The sequence below is a fragment of the Fundulus heteroclitus genome, unplaced genomic scaffold (assembly GCF_011125445.2).
Source record: "Fundulus heteroclitus isolate FHET01 unplaced genomic scaffold, MU-UCD_Fhet_4.1 scaffold_599, whole genome shotgun sequence".
NCBI lineage: Eukaryota > Metazoa > Chordata > Actinopteri > Cyprinodontiformes > Fundulidae > Fundulus > Fundulus heteroclitus.
This window is the reverse complement of record NW_023397032.1, coordinates 20,826-41,776: the sequence shown is the minus strand read 5'-3', so window position 1 is coordinate 41,776 and position 20,951 is coordinate 20,826. Positions and strand designations below refer to the sequence as shown.

Here is a 20,951-nt window from a genome sequence, read left to right as displayed (position 1 = left end):
GAACTCTCCAACATTCATCAGATCCCTGCAGCAGAACTCAGAGGAACAGCTGACATACAATAACAGCAGCACAACTCTGGCTATGAAGGTAATCCTAAATGTTCCTCAGTAGTTTTGGATCCTAATAGCTTCAATAAGATTTTCTGAAACATTGTGGGGTTCTTCTAGGAACATTTCTCTGCTTTGCTATGGACATTTTCTAGCTTCATTATCTAAATTTCATGAAGAAATAAGTAAACATTGTGAAACTGAGATGTAACCTCTTCCTGTGCTGCAGCTGTTGGCAATTCTTCTCCTCCTGCTGGTTCCTATCTGGGCCAGCTGTGCGGTTTTGGACTGCAATGACGTTTATCGTCAGAATCCCAGCCGACCCAGTGGTGTTTACACCATCTATCCTATTGGATCCACATCTGGTGTTCAGGTATATTATGTGTTGGATTTAAAAACTCTTCGGGGTCTAACATAAAACGGGGAAAATATTTCACAATTTACCCTGAAACCAGTTTATGTTGATGAATTTAACATCTGTCAAAAAGTCCAAACTGAACAAAACCACCAAACAAATCACCATCCTCCCAGCTAGATTGAGATTTTACTTTACGTGTTTGCAGGTTTACTGTGACATGGACTCACATGGAGGAAGATGGACTGTGAGTATCTGATCTCAGATCATGCTGTGTTTTATCTGTCATGAAACAACACCTCATGTTCTTAAGGTGAACTTTGATTGGCTTGGATTTAATTGAATTTTTGATAAGTTCATTCTCTTAGATTTTATAAAATTCATGTTAGAGTGTAACTCTGGTGTATCCTGTCTATGTGTTTTTGCTACTGTCATGCCTGAATTCCCCTGTTGTGAGAGAATAAAGCTATTTGTATTATATATTAACACAGTGATGCAGTGGGTAGCGCTGTTGCCTTGCAGCAAGAAGGTCCTGGGTTCGAGTCCAACCCTGGGTCTCTCTGCATGGAGTCTGCATGTTCTCCCTGTGCATGCGTGGGTTCTCTCCGGGTACTCCAGCTTCCTCCCACAGTCCAAAAACATGACTGTTTTTAGGTGTGAGTGTGTGCGTGAATGGTTGTTTGTCCTGTCTGTCTATGTGTGGCCCTGCGATAGACTGGCGACCTGTCCAGGTGAACCCCGCCTCTTGCCCAGTGAACGCTGGAGATAGGCACCAGCAACCCGCGACCCCATGAGGGACTAAGCGGGTTAGAAAATGGATGGATGGATTAAGAGTATAATTTGGTTCATAAGAGTCATCTTTAGAGGGTGCTAATGTCAGGTTAAATTTGATGTATCTATTGCACACTAGAATTTCAGGAACAAGTGCTACAAACGCATACAAAAAGCAGCCTACAAAACATATATTAAGTACTTTATAAGCAGCTAACACAGATGAGATGAACTTTGCAGTTAAAAAATAAAATGAACATCTCATACTGCTATATTTATACAGAAATCTTGATGAATGCAGTCAATTACTTTGACTACAGTCATGTCTTGATGACATCAAAATCTGGATGACTTTAAATTTCTTGCTTTTAAATTCTGACAAGACAGAAATTGTAAACTTTGGACGAGAGTCCTCAAAAATAAACTTCAATCAATTTATCTGGATGGCATTATCTTGGCCTCTGGTAATAAAGTAAAAAGTCTTGGTGTTATTTTTGACCAAGACATGTCATTTAAATCCCATATTAAACAGGTTTCCAGAGTTTCCTTTTTTCACCTCAGGAATATCGCCAAAATTAGAAACATTCTGTCCAGGAGTGATGCTGAAAAATTATGCATTTGTTACTTCAAGGCTGGACTATTGTAATTCTTTACTATCAGGAAGTCCACAAAATGCAGTTCAAAGCCTTCAGCTGATCCAAAATGCTGCAGCAAGAGTTCTGATGAAAATCAACAAGAGGGATCATATTTCTCCTATTTTAGCTTCCCTTCATTGGCTTCCTGTTAAATCAAGAATAGAATTTAAAATTCTTCTTCTAACGTATAAAGCCCTTAATAATCAAGCTCCATCATATATCAGAGCTCTGATTACCCCGTATGTTCCTAACAGAGAACTTCGCTCTCAGACTGCAGGTCTGCTGGTGGTTCCTAGAGTCTCTAAAAGTAGAATGGGAGGCAGATCCTTTAGCTATCAGGCTCCTCTCCTGTGGAACCAACTCCCAGTTTTGCTCCGTGAGGCAGACACCCCGTCTACTTTTAAGACTAATCTTAAAACTTTCCTTTTTGACAAAGCTTCTAGTCAAGAATGTCTTAGGTTATATTGAGCTGTCTCTGTAGTTATGCTGTGACAGGCTTAGGCTGCTGAGTTCTCCTACTGTTTGTTGCTATTTCAACTTTAAACTTTTTTTCTGTCATGTTTTTCTTCATAGAAGGTACACCTGGTCTGGCGTTCTGTTAGCTCTGACATCATCCATAGGAGGCTGATCCTCCGCTATTGCGTTATGACTTAGAAATAATTCCTGGATCAATTTGTGCTACTATGCTTTCTGTGTCTCTGCTCTGTCTTCTCTAAGCCCCAGTGGGTGGAGGCAGATGACCGTTCACACTGAGCCTGGTTCTGGTTCTACTGGAGGCTTTCCTCCGTGTTAAAGGGGAGATTTCCTCTCCACTGTCGCTTCATGCATGCGCAGTATGGGAGATTGCTCCAAAGATATCAACAATACTGTCGACTGTGGCTCTATGCTCTTTCATGAGGAGTGAATGCTGCTTGTCAAGACTCGATGCAATCTGATGGGTCTCATTAAATAGGAAACATTTTGACCAATCTGTATGATTTGATTGAATTTGACTTTGAAAGTGCCTTGAGATGACATGTTTTGTGAATTGCCGCTATATAAATAAAATTTAATTGAATTAACCTGAAAGCAAAACAAAAGGTTGAGTTCTCAGTGCAGAGATCAAACAGGTGAATTAAGCGGTTTGTCAGATTTATACTGGGAATATGTTCCACCATTTGGGAGCATCAACAACAGAAGCCCAAACCAATACACCCTGAACTCCTAGTGTGCCGTCATCATGACCAGCAACAGCTGTTGAGCTGATTTGATGGCCTTAGAATGCAAGACAGATGCAGGAACTGAGAAAGATAGGAGCAAGATCATTTCTACACTTAAGAAAAATAAATAAATTCAAACTTAACTCTTTGATGTACAGGGTGCCATTGTAGTAAGAATAAGACAGGGTTAATATGCTCTTCCATGCAAGTTCAAGGTAAAAGCTACAGCATTTTTAACCAGGTGGATACATTATGCAGAGAACTGGTTAACATCAATGTATAAAGATATTTTTCTGAGTGAAGGCATTGTTTCACAGGAGTGATTTAATTTTGCTTTAAAAACGCTGAATTTCTCCACTGCACTTACCTGACTGTCTAGATTAAAAACCCTGGTTGGTGACAGGAGGCATTAGTGATGAGCCTAGCAAGCCCCTATGTGGGAGGAATGAAACTTTTCTCTTTTTTTTTCCCAGATGAGATTGCTATCCACAAATTATCTCAATTTAAACCAAGATTCTTTAAATGGCCATTTAAAGAATTTAAAAACTTTTTTTATTCAGCAGTTACAAACTCCATGGAGTTTGTAACTGCTGAATAAAAAAAGTATTGGATTTAAGCATTTTATCCTGAGCAAAGGTTCAGGGCGGCTGGGCTTAACAGGTTAATTCCACAGGACAAAATCCACCTGAGGTATATGGACCAAAAATGAGCCCACTCTTCCCATTAAATTTGTTTTGGATTTTTAGGAAAGTCATTTGACTTAATGAAGAGAAATTATTTTTTTACATTTTTGTAAAAAATGTAAAAAAAAAATAAATAAAAAAATGTGGCTATCATCTGCACCACAACTGAAAGCAATATTGTATGTTTCTAAGACATAACATGGGCAAGAAACAGAAAATAACACAGGCCCAAGGATTGAGCCCTAGGTGACCTCCACCCGAAAGCCGTCCGATCAAACAAAACATTTCTCAACCTGTTATGATCTTTAAGTGGATTAAAGGCCTAAAGTGGGGATTTGGTCTTTCCAACTGAAACCTACAGAGATCCAGCAGCTCGGCATTAATTCAGAGTCTAACACAATCATCTGATTCCTGAATGCATCAAAGCTCACTGAGAGCAACCCTAAGCTGTGTTCAGCTGGTTAACCACCTTCAACTTCCCCAGGTGTTCCAGAGGAGGATGGATGGCTCGGTGAACTTCCACAGACCCTGGGAGGCGTACAGGATGGGTTTTGGGAATGCTGCTGGAGAGTACTGGCTTGGTGAGACCTGAACTACTGCGAAGTGAGAAACAAACTGCAGCTTTTAACAGATCCTTACACTGAAGGTTTTTGTGTCAGTCAGTGGTTAATTCCATCTCAATATGTCAAATTGATTTCAGGAACTCCAGGTGCAGAGAACAGGAAGAAAATCGTTATTTCATTGGAGAAAAGCATCTCAAATAAATTTATGTCAATTATAATGTGGAACACCCTGTCCTCATCTACACAGCTGCTGAAAAACAGCAAAACTGAATTATGTAAAAACTAGAAATTTGTGACATTTCTGTTCTTCAAGGTCTGGAGAACATCCACCACCTCATTCGGCAGAAACAGTACGAGCTGGTAGTGGACATGGAGGACTTTGAAGGAAACCAGGTGTATGCTCGTTACACCTCATTCAGTGTGGCCTCTGAGGTTGAAGGATACACTCTTTACTTGGGTGAATACGTCGATGGAGGAGCAGGTGGGTTGCAAAACCAGCAGTGAGGCTGCAAGTCACAAAGTTATGTGTGACAGTGAGGAGAAGCAGAATAACAACAAAGAGAGCTCAGGAACTCTGAGTAGCTATAATCTTTACAACTACTGCACAGCTGTAGGATGATGATTGAGGGTGAATCATCTCGTGATGCTTTTGACAAGAATAAATGCAGATTTCACTTATGCGTTGTCCACTTTAAATCGTCTTGCTGCTGAAAAGTGCTTTATAAATAAATTTGCCTTGCCTTGTCCACAGACAACTTCAATCACATTGGGGACCTGGCTTGATCATCATTATATTAAAAGCTGCTACAATTGTAACCAAAGCATCTCCAATAAAATGTAGTCAGAATGGTATTACAACTTTCTGGGATATGAATGTATAAATTCTTTATCATATTTTCACACATTTATGGAAACTTAAAATAACTATCTTAGACTTAGACAACTTTATTTGTCATTTTGTATGCACACAGTGTGTACAGAACAAAATTTCGTTGCATACAGCTTGTAAACTGCAGTAAAATTAAATTACACTATATGGTGCAGCAGTGACTTAAAAGTAAACAATTGAAATGTAGACAAGGAAGAATGAGGAAGAATGAAGGCAAGGCAAATTTATTTCTATAGCACAATTCAGTACAGAGACAATGCAAAGTGCTTTACATGATTAAAATATAGGAATAAAAGCAAGTAGGAATAGAATGTAGAAACAAAAAAGAACATTAAAAACAGTAAAACAGTTTAACTAGAACAGTTGAAGGCAATCCTAAACTAATGTTTTTAATCTTGATTTAAAAGAACTCAGGCTTTCAGCACTTTTCCAGTTTTCTGGAAGTTTGTTCCGGATCAGTGGAGCATAGAAACTAAATGCTGCTTCTCCATGTCTGGTTCTGGTTCTGGTTCTGGTTCTGCAGAGCAGGCTGGAGCCAGAAGACCTGAGTGGTCTGGAGGGTTGATGCCCTGATAACAAGTCTGTGATGGATTTAGGTGCTAATTCAGAACCGGGTCCATGTTCTCTACGTTCTTAGTCTTAGTGAGGACTTCAGAACCGGGTCCATGTTCTCTACGTTCTTAGTCTTAGTGAGGACTTCAGAACCGGGTCCATGTTCTCTACGTTCTTAGTCTTAGTGAGGACTTCAGAACCGGGTCCATGTTCTCTACGTTCTTAGTCTTAGTGAGGACTTCAGAACCGGGTCCATGTTCTCTACGTTCTTAGTCTTAGTGAGGACTTCAGAACCGGGTCCATGTTCTCTACGTTCTTAGTCTTAGTGAAGACTTCAGAACCGGGTCCATGTTCTCTACGTTCTTAGTCTTAGTGAGGACTTCAGAACCGGGTCCATGTTCTCTACGTTCTTAGTCTTAGTGAGGACTTCAGAACCGGGTCCATGTTCTCTACGTTCTTAGTCTTAGTGGAAGGACTTCAGAACCGGGTCCATGTTCTCTACGTTCTTAGTCTTAGTGAGGACTTCAGAACCGGGTCCATGTTCTCTACGTTCTTAGTCTTAGTGAGGACTTCAGAACCGGGTCCATGTTCTCTACGTTCTTAGTCTTAGTGGAAGGACTTCAGAACCGGGTCCATGTTCTCTACTTTCTTAGTCTTAGTGGAAGGACTTCAGAACCGGGTCCATGTTCTCTACGTTCTTAGTCTTAGTGAGGACTTCTGAACCGGGTCCATGTTCTCTACGTTCTTAGTCTTAGTGAGGACTTCTGAACCGGGTCCATGTTCTCTACGTTCTTAGTCTTAGTGAGGACTTCAGAACCAGGTCCATGTTCTCTACGTTCTTAGTCTTAGTGGAAGGACTTCAGAACCGGGTCCATGTTCTCTACGTTCTTAGTCTTAGTGGAAGGACTTCAGAACCGGGTCCATGTTCTCTACGTTCTTAGTCTTAGTGGAAGGACTTCAGAACCGGGTCCATGTTCTCTACGTTCTTAGTCTTAGTGAGGACTTCAGAACCGGGTCCATGTTCTCTACGTTCTTAGTCTTAGTGAGGACTTCTGAACCGGGTCCATGTTCTCTACGTTCTTAGTCTTAGTGAGGACTTCTGAACCGGGTCCATGTTCTCTACGTTCTTAGTCTTAGTGAGGACTTCTGAACCGGGTCCATGTTCTCTACGTTCTTAGTCTTAGTGAGGACTTCAGAACCGGGTCCATGTTCTCTACGTTCTTAGTCTTAGTGAGGACTTCAGAACCGGGTCCATGTTCTCTACGTTCTTAGTCTTAGTGAGAACTTCAGAACCGGGTCCATGTTCTCTACGTTCTTAGTCTTAGTGAGGACTTCAGAACCGGGTCCATGTTCTCTACGTTCTTAGTCTTAGTGAGGACTTCAGAACCGGCTCCATGTTCTCTACGTTCTTAGTCTTAGTGAGGACTTCAGAACCGGGTCCATGTTCTCTACGTTCTTAGTCTTAGTGGAAGGACTTCAGAACCGGGTCCATGTTCTCTACGTTCTTAGTCTTAGTGGAAGGACTTCAGAACCGGGTCCATGTTCTCTACGTTCTTAGTCTTAGTGAGGACTTCAGAACCGGGTCCATGTTCTCTACGTTCTTAGTCTTAGTGGAAGGACTTCAGAACCGGGTCCATGTTCTCTACGTTCTTAGTCTTAGTGAGGACTTCAGAACCGGGTCCATGTTCTCTACGTTCTTAGTCTTAGTGAGGACTTCAGAACCGGGTCCATGTTCTCTACGTTCTTAGTCTTAGTGAGGACGCGGGCAGCAGCGTTCTGATCCACTTTTTAGGCAGACCTGTGAAAACACCGTTGCAGTAATCAGTTCTACTAAAAATAAACGCATGGATTAGCTTTTCCAGATCCTGCTGAGACATCAGTCCTTTAATCCTGGAAATGTTCTTCAGGTGATAGAAAGCCGACCTTGTAACTGTCTTTAGATGCTTTTGGAGGTTCAGGTCTGAGTCCATCACTACACCCAGGTTTCAGGTCTGATCAGTGGTTTTTAGCTGAAGCGACTGAAGCTGTGTGCTAACTTTTGATCTCTCCTCTATTGGTCCAAAGATTATTACTTCTGTTTTGTTTTTATTCAACTGAAGAAAGTTTTGGCACATCCATGCATTGATTTCTTCAAGACATTTACTCAGTGCCTGAACTGGTTTATAGTCACCTGGTGACATGGTGATGTAGAGCTGTGTGTCGTCTGCATAGTTATGGTAGCTGATGTTGTTGTTTTTTATTATCTGAGCTAGAGGGAGCATGTAGATATTGAAGAGGAGGGGACCCAGGATGGACCCTTGGGGAAGCCCACTTGTGATTTTTGTCGTCTTTGATGTAATGTTACCTACTGATACAAAAAAGTAGGATTTAAACCAGTGGAGAGCTGTAGCAGAGAGGCCGACCCAGTTCTCCAGGCGTTCTAACAGGATGGAGTGATCAACAGTATCAAATGCTGCACTGAGGTCCAATAGAACCAGCACAGTGGTTCTGAGGTCCAATAGAACCAGCACGGTGGTTCTGAGGTCCAATAGAACCAGCACGGTGGTTCTTCCACAGTCTGTATTTATATGGATGTCATTAAACACCTTGATCAGGGCGGTCGGAAGTCACGGACACAGGAGGATTTGTTAACCTGTCGACTGTGGCAAATAAGACACGAGCAATATTAATGTTCTTCTTGATGATCTCAGAGAAGAAAGATTCTCTTGCATTTTTCAATTGTAAGTTATATCTGTAAAGTCTCTCTTTATAGATGTCATAGTGAACCTGCAGTCTGTTCTTTCTCCACCTGCGTTCAGCTTTTCCACATTCCCTTTTTTCACCTCTAGCTGCTGGAGCATTTCTCCAAGGAGATTTATTCTTCCAGAAAGAACTTTCACTTTAACTGGAGCAATGCAGTTAATGATGTCTGAGACTTTAGAATGAAAGTTATCTACTTGCTCATTTACTGAGTAGCAGCCCAAGGTTGAAGTATCAGAGTAAGCTTGAATAAAGGTTTCTGTGGCATTGTCCTTAAAGGTGCGTTTTCTTACGATGTCCCTTTGGCTAAATGAGTCACTGGTAATGATACATTCAAAGGTAACGGAGAAAGTGATCGACATAGGGCAACATCAGTTACATTGACCTGTGAAATGTTTAGACCTTTAGTGATGATTAAGTCTAAAATATGCCCCTGTTTGTGTGTTGGCTGTTTAACATGCTGAGTTAAACCAAAGTTTCTAAGTGTGTCACACAGTTCTTTTGCACTTCTGTCTTCAGGGTTGTCAACGTGAAAGTTGAAGTCTCCCACAATAATTAAAAAGTCATAATCAACACATATCACAGACAGCAGGTCACTAAAATCATTAAAAAAGTTTGATGTGGACTTAGGAGACCTGTAAACATTCAGAAACATAGTTCGTACCGGGCTCTTTACCTGGAGAGCCAAATGTTCAAGAGTCGAATTTTCCCAAAAACACCTTTTTACACTTTAGTGAATCATTAAACAATGTTGCTACTCCTCCACCTTTCCTTTGCTGTCTGCTCTCACAAAGGAAATTGTAGTTTGGAGGTGTCGACTCCAACAGTATAACTTCTTCATTAGATTCATGTAACCATGTTTCTGTTAAAAACATTACATCAAGATTATTGTCAATAATGAAGTCATTAATTAAAACGGATTTTCCTGACAGAGATCTAATATTTAATAAACCCAGTTTATATGACTTAGTGGTTGATGATGTCTCTGTGACAGGTTTCATCTGACAGTTTATGACTTTTAAGTATTTGTTCCTGTTTATCCTTTTGTTTTTCTTATTTCTGCCACGTATTATCACAGATATTCCATAATCTCCGGCAAAAGGCCCAGGCTGATGCTGGAAACTGTCATGTCTGATAAACGTGTGGCCAGGGCCCAATCTGTATCACAGCGAAGTAATTTGGAGTTCCTCAGTACCAGAGTGTTCTGTGATACGTAGAGGAGGAGGATCTGAGGCTCTGAGGCCTTTGGAGAATCCTGGTTTATTCACAGCAGAATGGCTTTGTGGAGAGGATGTCATCTGTAGGCCAATCTCAAATACTTTGTTCATGTTGTGAGAAAAATCCAGAAAAGGAACTTCTGGGCATTGTGGAGAAGAAGGGGAGGCGGGTCCAGTCTGGACCGGTGTTTGTGATGATGGAGGTTCTTGGTCCTCTCTTTGTCCTGCTGAGATCTGGGATGAATCCTCCTGTAGCTCTGACAAAGCCTCTTTCTGTGTCATCTTTCTGGCCATCTTTATCTTGGTTTGTTCCGGCTGTACTGGGCTTATTATTTGTTTTGGCACTGGATGTACTTTGTTTTGGAACAAAGCTGATGACCCATGGTTCACAGAATAGAAGATGTTTGAAATCGTTTTGCACCTGACCTATTTAGATGGAAACCATTGTCGCTGAACAGATGTCTCCTCTCCCAAAAGATGTTAAAGTTGTCTATGAAGGTTACAGTTGTTTGTTTCCATGTTTTTTCCAGCCATTTGTTTAGCATCAGAATTCTGGAAAAAATCTCATCTCCGCAATTAACGGGTACGCAAGGGCTGCTGAGAAACACCTTGACATTAAGGCTATCGACTAAGTTCAACAGACAAATATAATCCTCTTTCAATACTTCTGATTTTCTTATCCGGGTGACGTCGCCCAGGGCTTCAGCTTGTATTACGAGTTTTTCCAAGGTCGGGCGTTCTTTCAAGATCCTTGGAAGGATGTCTGAAACATCAGACACCAGGACACTGTTTTGAGAACAGCCCGCTGTTATTTCACTTGTCTTGGGACATCTCTCTGTCTCTCTCGGCTAGTTTTCTTTGTCTAGGCGTGGGGTTCGTTGATCCTTTGGTCTTGCACCCAGAGTGGTCCAGGGATTCTAATTTTCCTTAGGGAACTGTTTGTTCGCTGAGTTGCTGGGCTGGTGGTCACCGTTTGGAATCACAGGCAGGGTTGTTTCATTTTCATGCGCGGCATTTACATCATAATTCACTTCGAGTCGACAGATTTTCAGTTCCATAACAGCCATCTTCTGTAAAAAGCTTGTCAAAGTCCATTGTGGTGAAGGTAGGCATCTTTTCAAAATCAAAATTAAAAAATAAGTAAAATAAAATAAATAAAATAACTAAATCCAACTTTCTGTGGTTTTGGTTAAGAGATAAAAAGGAGATAAAAAGTAAAAGGCAGGAAAGTGCAAGCAAGCAGGGAGCAGAGAAAAAAAACGTCCGAGCAGACAGAGAGGCGGAGACACAAAAAAAAATAGACAATGAAGTTTTTCACCCTTAATCATCATCCTACAGCTACATGAAGTTTAAGATAAATAAAATATATATTATAAAATGTATAAAATGTTAAATGTGGACTCAACACATGTCATTCTGGAAAATGGAAATGTTCTTTTGGGCTTCGAACAACTAAATGTGTGGATCTCTCTTGGTCTGGAGATCAAAGTATTAAGGTGAAAACAAAAGGGTCATGGCTGTGCAAGGTACACTTATGATGAGTATCACTGCAAATACCTATAAAGAACACAGTTTACCGATCCTCAGCAAAGTTTTCAAAGCAGCAAAGCCTTATAGACCTGAGGCAGAAATTAAGTCTGGGCAGTGGTGCAGGAGCTAGGAGATCATATGGTGGGTTACCAGTTCTAAACCCAGCTCCGGCCGTCTCAGTTGTTGTGTCCTTGAGCGAGACACTTCATCTGCTTTTTCTGTTATCGGTGGTCATAGGACCTAGTGATGCCAATTGTATGGCAGCCCTGCTTCTCTCAGTCTTCCCCAGAGCAGCTGTGGATACAATGGAACTCACCACGGTTGGCGTGCAAATGTGTGAATGACTTAATGTAGTTTGAAGATATTTGGGTCATCAGGCTACATAAAACTACAGGCCATTTACCATATTGAGTGAACTGTTATTACAGCACAGGGAGTGTTAGAAACATTATCAACCATGCAACTTAAGCTGTCTGGGCGGTCCTCATTATTAAGAATCAGGCTTAGTCCCTGTGATTGGCTGCTTTAAAAGCATATCAATCTATTCTGCACAGTTGCAGCAGTTGTTACTTGCAATTACAGGTAAATCATCACCAGCAAAGCCATCACACCTTGATGCAGCTTGTTATAACAGCTTGAAAGGGATAGCTTTAAAACCAGTATTTTCAACATTTAAACTTAGTGAAACCCATGATTCCTACTGTGACCTCCTCCTGCTGCTCCCCCAGACTGAGGGTGCATTGTCAACACAATGACTCTTTTAAATACTTTTAATTATTGTTTTTTTAATTAGCACAATTGCCTATTACTCTTTTAGATTGTGTTTTGATGTAGATTTGTTTCCTATGATTTTAATATAATCAATGATTATTAACATATTTTACTGCATATTGACCTTGTCCATTTACTGACCTAAGTCTGCTGATAAAGCTTGACTGATTTGTATCCTATCTTTTCTTAGTGCTTCAGGTAGTCAATGTTTTTGTATATTTAGAAAAGTAAAGATGAACATAACCACAAGAAATTATTTCTATTTACTAAAATATTTTCATGCAGGAGACACCATGACACGTCACAGCGGACAAAAGTTTGCCACCTTTGATCACTACCTACATGCTGGGACGGAAAACTGTCCAAAATTATTTCTTGGAGCTTTCTGGTACTGGAGGTGTTATTACGGAAACCCAAACGGGGTCTACCTCTGGGGTGCTGATGGGTCTAAATATGAGGTTGGAGTGATCTGGTACAGCTGGAAGGGCAGTTTCTATTCTTTGAAGGCCATAAGCATGAAGATGCGCCCTGTTCAGTAAATCAGCAGCACAAACATGAAGCCATTATCAAACATGAATGTTGCACAATAAAAAATGAACAGACGATCTCTGGAGTGTTCTATTTTGGCACTTTTCCTTTGTTGTTGTCTCCCAAGCTCTCATTCTGTTACTGCAAAACTCTGCAGGTTGTATAAAACCAAAATGTTATTTAGCATTGAACGTCCCCTGATGTTTTCTGCCTTTAATAGACATTACGTCACAACCGAGATAAAGAACAGAAAAAAAAGATCATAAATTGCAAAGAAGGAACTGGATATCATTCCTCCTAGTTTACTTTTACTATGCATCTCTCAGGGCATATACCAAACTGTATGTAATTGTTCTAAAGATATCTATGGTAGTGCTCACTGTTTTTTGTTGTTGTTATTAATCACTGATAAATATTTTCTTTATCCTTCTGTTCTCTCTCTTCGGAGACAGTCGCTGCTGTGTTTTTGTCTCTTTTTTTGTCTTCTGCTGTGTTTTTGTCTTTCTGAGCACTTTCTTCATATTACCCGAACGCTGAAAACTATGGATCTGGTAAGCTGGTCTCTCAATGCTACTGATAAATTTTCTTCGACAGGTAGTGTTGAGGAAAATATCTTAATCAGGCATTTGTATGGAAAATAATAAGGAATGCCTGATAGACAGGTTTTGAGTAATAAATCAAGCTTTACCAAGAAAAACAGCCTCTTTGTTTTGAGAACAGATAGAATTGGACCCCCCCCCCCTCCCCCAAAATCTAATCAGAAGGGATAGTCAGTCTTTTAAAAGATGCCTTCAGAGTAGTGTAAAGCAGACAGAATCACTTGCATCACCATGTGGCAGAAGGCCGGGTAATATACTGAACAGAGCGAAACAGTAATGTAAGTTTTGTGTCTCCTTTTGGAATTCCAAATTAATAAAATATTCATATTTTAGATGTTTGCCTCTGATCAATGTTTCTCCTTTACTGCCAAATCTTAAACCGGGGTAAAACGGGCCTTCAGAGATAAGCAGGAGCAGGCCCAGTATTAAAACCAACAATTTGGTAATAATAATAATAATAATACATTTTATTTAAAAGGCGCCTTTCTAGACACTCAAGGTCGCCGTACAGAAGGGTAAAAAACAGAATGTCAGGAACAGAATCAAAACAAAAAACATTTAAAAAATAAATAAAAAATAAATAAATACCGAGGCTGGGACAGGGAAATTGATAATTAAAGAGAATAGGCGGTCTTAAACAGATGAGTTTTGAGTTGTGATTTAAAATTTTGAAGTGAGTCCGTGTTTCTAAGTAGGGGTGGTAGAGAGTTCCAGAGGCGGGGGGCAGAGCGGCTGAATGCTCTGCTCCCCATGGTGGTGAGACGGGCGGAAGGGACAGACAGGTGTAAAGCAGATGAGGATCTAAGAGCACGGGAGGGGGTGGGAATGTGCAGGAGGCCTGACAGATAAGGGGGGGCTAGGTGGTGAAGGGCCTTGAATGTCACCATGAGAATTTTATATTGAATGCGGAACTGCACGGGGAGCCAGTGAAGCTGTTGGAGGACCGGGGTGATGTGGTGGATAGAGGGAGTTCTTGTTATGATGCGAGCAGCTGAGTTCTGGACCAGTTGTAGTTTATGGAGTGATTTCTGAGGAAGGCCAAAGAGGAGAGAGTTGCAGTAATCCAGTCGGGAGGTGACAAGGCTGTGCACAAGTATGGCAGCAGTGTGTGGGGTAAGGGAGGGACGGAGGCGGTTGATGTTTCTTAAGTGAAAGTAGGCAGACCGGGTAATGTTATTGATATGGGATTGAAAAGATAGGGTGCTATCGAGGATGACACCCAGACTCTTAACCTGGGGGGAGGGGGAGATGGAGGAACTGTCAATAACAAGTGGGAAACTGTCAGTTTTGGAAAGAGTTGATTTGGTGCCGATGAGGAGAACCTCAGTTTTACTACTGTTTAATTGAAGGAAGTTTTTGGTGAACCAGGCTTTTATTTCACAGATGCAATTTGTGAGGGAGGTGGGGGGAAGAGAGGACGATGGTTGTGTGGAGAGGTAGAGCTGGGTGTCATCAGCATAGCAATGGAATTGGATGTTAAATTTGCGGAAGATATTGCCAAGGGGAAGGAGGTAGATGATGAAGAGGAGGGGCCCGAGTACAGAGCCCTGGGGCACGCCTGAGGTGAGGGGGGAGGGGGTGGATTTGAGGGTCTTCAGTTGAATGTACTGAGTGCGGTCAGAGAAGTAGGAAATAAACCAGTCCAACGGAGTGTTAGTGATGCCAATGGAAGAAAGCCTACTGAGGAGAGTGGTGTGACAGATGGTGTCAAAGGCTGCACTCAGGTCGAGGAGGATGAGGATGGTGAGTAGTCCAGAATCAGATGCCATGAGGAGGTCATTGGTGATTTTGATGAGTGCTGTTTCAGTGCTATGGAGTGGCCGGAAACCAGACTGAAATTCTTCATACAGGCTGTTGGCAGATAGGTGAGTATGGAGCTGGGAGGCAACTGTTTTTTTCAAGAATTTTGGAAATGAAGGGTAAATTGGAGATAGGACGGAGGTTGTTGAAGTTGATCGGGTCGGCACCAGGTTTTTTTACAATCGGAGTGATGGCAGCAGTTTTGAGAAGTGTAGGGACAGTTCCAGTGGTGAGGGAGGTGTGGATGATAGCGGAGATGAGGGGAACCAGAGAGGGGAGGCAGGTTTTGACAAGTTGTGTTGGGAAGGGGTCCAGTTGACAGGTGGATGGTTTGGATTTCCGAATGAGCTCTGTGATTTCCGAGACAGTGGGAAGATGGAAGGAGGAGAGCGACTGTGTAGGCGAGGGAAGATCTGGTGAGGTGCTGAGATGAGCCGTTGATCCAAGGTTTTGGTGAATGTTCTTGATTTTTCCTGTGAAGTATGACATGATGTCATTGCAGAAGGAGGTTGTATAAAGGTGCGGGGGGAAAGAGTCCTTGGGTTTGATAGTATTATTGAGTATAGAGAAAAGTGACTTAGAGTTATGTTGATTGGCAGTGATTAAGCTCGAGTAATACTGTGATTTAGTGCTGGCAATGGAGTCCTTATAGTGAATAATGTGATTATTGTACATTTCTTTGTGTATAGTGAGACCAGTTTTTCTATAAAGTCTTTCGAGTTGCCGTCCTTTGGTTTTCATGCGTCGGAGATTTGGGGTGTACCAGGGGGCGGAGACGGAAAAAGAAACAAATCTATTTTTTAGTGGAGCAAGCGAGTCAAGGATATTATGGAGACCAGTGTTGTAGTGGATGACCAGGTCATCAGGGGTTAGCAGATTATTGAAGTCAAGGAGGCAGGAAGAGTGGATACTTGAGATAAGGGTGGAGGGATCAATGTTCTTTATGTTCCGGAAGGATATGAGGCGGGATGTTTTAGAGATAGAGAGGGTAATATTCACTTCAAATGAGAGGAGAAAATGGTCAGTTATGGGGAGTTCATCAGCTGTTATGTTGTGAGGGATGACGCCAGAGCAGCAGATTAAATCCAGAATATGTCCTTTGGAGTGTGTGGGGGTAGTGGTGTATTGCTGACATCCAAAACTCTCTAGGCAGGAAGTAAAGTCTTTGGTGAGAGGCAAATTGGTATTGTCCATGTGGATATTGAAATCACCCAGTAGGATTAAGTTTGGTGATAGAGAGGATAGGTGGGTGAGAAAATCGGCAAACTCTGTTAAAAAGGCACTATTCGGTTTTGGGGGGCGGTAGACAGCAGCAATGATGGTTGGAGTTGGGCCAGACAGCTTGCAGACTGTGGATTCAAACGTGCTTGAGACTGGCGCAGATACCGGCGAGACTTTCCAATTCTCGCGATGAATTATCGCGAGACCTCCTCCGCGCCCGGAACCACGGGGTTGAGAGATGTAAACAAACCCATTAGGAGTGGAATCGTTGAGCTGAGAGTATTCTTGGGGCTGTTGCCAGGTCTCGGTTAAACAGAGAAAGTCCAGTTTACGGTCAGTGATGAGGTCCTGAATGAGATGTCCCTTGCTTGTCAGTGAGCGGATGTTAAGCAGAGCAAAGTTGAGTGCAGTGTTGTTGCAGCTGGTGGTGGTGCTAGCCGACCGAGCTAGGCGGGCTAACACGCTGTGGTCGACAGCCCGGCTGGTGGAGCATGGAGGGCGACGAATCCCCCGTCGGGAGCTGGACCAGATGGATTTTATTGCTGTTGAACCGTTGTGGTGGGAAATCCGGCGAGATCCTCGGTGGATGTATCTCCGGCGTGGCTGGAAGGTGATGTCCGGGTGAAGGTGGAGTGCCTCGGGCGCAGGTCCGGGCGAGTGACAGCGGAGCCGGAGCAGGTCAGCGGCTGAATACTGCAGCAAACCCGCCACTTGCAGGTGAGCGGGCAGTAGAAATATCCAGATGCAGACAAGCAGGATGTATGTCCTGTCGGTCCACATTATTAAAAAACGTCAGGTGAGGCTGAAAACGGGGCAGGACAGGTGAGCTACCGATAGTAGCCTAGTTGGGACGCACACAACCTGTAGTGCCGATGAATCGTGGCCGTGTTCTCAGTAAAAAAACAATTGCACTGTCCGTTAAAAACAATTGCACTGTCTGTTAAAAAGTTACCGGTTAAAAAGTTACCGGTGAGCAAAGGCAGGGAGCAGCAAATACAAAAATTCCGGCGAGCAGCAGCAGCAAGTCGTGCCAGCGTTCACTCAGCTCAGCCAACTTCCCAGAAAGCCCTACACCACTCCCATATCTGTCATGGTGGTTCATCTCATTGGTCAGCCGTCACCCGGATTTGACATTAAGTGGAGGAACCTTTTGAATTTGGGCACGAAGGAGTAATCGTTTACAGCACCACAGGGTCGACCTGAAAAAGGAAAGGAGATTTTTGATTCTCTATTGGCAGTAAATTAGACATAGGCTAAATCAAGTGGTGCTGTGGATGAGAAACTCTCTTCTTAACATATCAGAGGTTAAACAGAGCAACTAGTATGAGAGGTTTGTTTAAGAGAAATAGAGAAGAAAAAAAGAGAAGAGATTAAAAATGGGATCCCAGAGAGATAATTTGGATTATTTCTCTGCCTTCAAAACAGGGATTTTGAAGATACGGCGGTTAGATAAAAAGGCCTTAAAAGAAATAGAGATTCCGCCGAACGGGAAAAATGGTCTTTCCTTGCGCGCGAGCTGTCTGTCTTTATGTGTTGTCCAACATTTTGTCTCGGTTAAATGGGATCCTTGTGTGAGAGAGAAGGAGAGACTGCTTGAGTCCGCGGCTCTTAAGAGTGTGGGTGTCTGTATGTGTATCTCTTTGTCTGTGTGTGTGTGTCTGTTAGGGAGAGAGAATCTGGGCCTCACGGTAGAAAAGTGCTGTGAAGTTGATTTCATTTGAGTTGAGGAGTTAGTAAAAGTGTTCATCATGGAGCGAGAATTTGGAATTCATTGGGACAAGAGGTCGATGTATTAATGGCTTTTGTTGAAGCACAAGAGAAGTTTGAATGGAGAAACGTGGTCTGAAGCGTAAACAAAAGCTGGTGGAGACAGTTTCATTGGGGAAAAAAACGGTTGGATGACAAATTTTATTATAAACCGTAGGCTAAAAGTCAGAAAGAGGTTAGAAGTTGGGAAAAGTTGTTGGAAATTTGGGAGAGAATTAAACATTAGTTTGAGACTGCGTGGTCACTTTTTTCTACAGACATGGTGATCCCCATCAGAGGTTTTTAAGTATTTGTGTGCGTGCGTGGAGCCTTTTACAGGATGACCAGAGGCCTGCAGAAAGAGAGGACAGAGAAACTGTGATAAAATGTCTCATTAACTATTACATTTCTAGGCAGGCCAGCTGACAGCTTTGCTAGGGCCCGGGACAACGCAGTCTTTTTGGGCCCCCCCTCTACACCTGCCGCCAACACACACACACACACACACACACTAAAAAAAGTCAACCTAACTGTATTTACTTCATGCCCTGGAAATCTCTGTATTCTATACTGGATATTTTCAACCCATCTATTGAATTTAGTGCACTAGTTGATCTTTTGTTCATAAGAGAACAGCAAGCACTGCAGCCAAAATATGGCCTTTTTATGACCTGCTGTATATTAGCCAGTCCTTAAGCTTGATGTATCATGAAACTGTTGACCTTCTGGGTTTTGTGATTTTTATTTTATTATTACAATTAGATAATAATGATAATAATAATGTTATGTTCATAATGGTTTTTTTCCTAATCCACCTCTTATATCTTTCAATCCTTATGTCATTTTGTCTGTGTTGTGTGCACCTGCCTGTTGCTTTAATCCTATAAATTTCCCCATCGTGAGATAAATAAAGGATTAGTCAATGTTATTTTATCTTAAATAACACTTTTTAATAGGATATATGTACTGGGTTCTTTCAAGATCTTAATAACATTTTCTGTGTGTGCTCCAGTAACATATGATAGATAATATATTTGAAAGTTAACATGAAGTGGTGCCAATGAATGGCTTGAACTGTCAAAAATGTGTAACCAAGAAATCAACATAGTATCCCCCTGTGAAAGCAGCGAGGTACATTTTTGTTTTGTTGTTTGTATTGGTTGTTTTGTAAGATTGTTTTGCATTCTAATATTTCACAGTGACTTTGGTGACTAAGGTGACTGAGAGACTGTGTACCTTTGGTGACTGTGATGATGGATCTTCATCAAAGAAAATAAAACGCTAAAATCACCGTGTGTTGCCTTCCATTGATGGTGAGACGTTTGGATTTGACATCGGCTGAAGTTTGACACTGCGTCGGAGTCAACGCCACCATGAGGAGCTGTCTTTGTGGTGGATTGCAAGTTGGTATCAGAAACTGAATCTGACAGATGACCACTGGCGCGGTGAGAAATTGACTGATCAAACAACGCGGAAATAATTTGGAAATGACGTCACTTGGTTGATATTTACGAAATTAAATTAGTTTAAAGCCTATGTTTGGTTAAATTATACGCCGAACTGCCTATAAGGTGTGTGTTTAAGGGAAAAAAAAAGGAAAAAGAAAAAAATATATATTGGAATGTGTTTTTTGTAACTAAATGTTAAGTTTGAATGTGGGTTTAATTTCACTGTAAGAGTTAAGATGTCTCTGCCATGTAAAAAAAGGACTTTCTACTGAAGATGTGTGTACTGAGGAAATAGCCTCGTGAGACCATCCTGATCTCGCGAGCTTTCAAGGTTTCATTCGCAGATCAGTCTGGCTACTCTCCGTTAAAGAAAATTTGGAGCCGTTCACCAAACGAACGTCCAATCAGCGTTGGCTTTGAGGCGGGTTGAGGTGTGACGCAACGAGGAGCGACAGTTCAGTCTAAAGAACATGGCGGCTTCAGCCGATGAAACTAGCGTTAGCGTGGCTATCCAGCAAGTTTTATCGGAATTACAGAGTATTTCTTTGCTGAGCTAACGAGCCTTTACCTGCAGCAGCAAGAGTAGCTTGGCTTGTGGTTGTGCACTCGTAACAGAGCGACGACGAATCTGATTGGTTTATTTGGCCCGTCTATCACCAACATAGGCCAATCAGCTAACCAGTATTTTCGCCCCTTCCCAAAATTACTTCAACGGAAGGTTTCCAGATGGATATGCAGAGCAAATCCATCTGGCGGAGTCAGGTAACTGAGGAAAAGCCAAAGGGACAAGAATTGGTTTCAGGTTCTCGCACGAGAAAGTTAACTGAAAAGGGAGAGCAGTACAGAGAAGCAGAGTCTGCAAAACAGATAAAGCCATTTCTTAAATCTTATGCCTCGTGGAAACAAATTGCCAGAGAAGCCAGGAAGAAATTAAAGGGTTTCTGCTCTCAGGAGAATCTAGATGAAACAAATCAGCAAGTCCAAAACAGTCTTGAGAAAGTAAAACAGAATTATGAATTTCTTCAACGTAATTCTTTAAATACTCCAGATATTGTGCAGAAACTAGATGCCTGTACTATATTAACAAATGAGATTTATGATCTTGTGTGTAAGCGTTTAGAAGGGGTATTGTTGAAAAGAAATTTAATCAAGAAGTTGAAAAGGAAAGGGTGCGAGAAGTCTTAAATAGAAATGAATATCAGTCTGTTTTTGGGGAAATCTCTACTGAAAGTTCTTCATGTATAAATGGTTCATCAATTACCAGCTCCAAAGTTTCTCAAGGGCGTGTATTGGCAGAAGCTGATCTGGCGGCCAAAAGGGTTCAAGTTAGATCCATGTTGGAGATTGAAGCTCAACATGCGAAAGTCAATAAGCTTGAATGTGAATGGAAATGTCAGGAGTCCCAGATTATGGCAGAAATTAAAAAGAAGGAAGCTGAAGCGCTACAGCAGCTTGATGAGAAGAGCAAGCTAAAGGTAGTGCAAACAGATATAGAAGTTAAAATGGCTGCCACTCAGGTTGATGTTTATAGCAGACTGGAAGATGGTGTTGAAGGGGAAAATCTTGATTTTAAGCCTGAGGTTAAATCAGGGCAAACTCTAAAACCCCTAAGAAATTCAGCTGTAAAGGCTGCATCAATTCTACCACCTCAAGCTTG

At 41.8% G+C, this 20,951-nt stretch overlaps 1 protein-coding gene across 1 annotated transcript; it reads left to right on the top strand.

Moving 5' to 3' along the window:
• Positions 1-28: 28 nt before the first annotated feature.
• On the top strand, positions 29-12,764 carry LOC105917239 (microfibril-associated glycoprotein 4). Its single transcript, XM_012851976.3, has 6 exons — positions 29-88; positions 278-421; positions 612-650; positions 4,176-4,272; positions 4,568-4,735; positions 12,238-12,764. The coding sequence occupies exons 1-6, from the start codon at positions 83-85 to the stop codon at positions 12,489-12,491; spliced, it is 708 nt and encodes a 235-aa protein (XP_012707430.2). The 5' UTR covers positions 29-82; the 3' UTR covers positions 12,492-12,764.
• Positions 12,765-20,951: the final 8,187 nt, after the last annotated feature.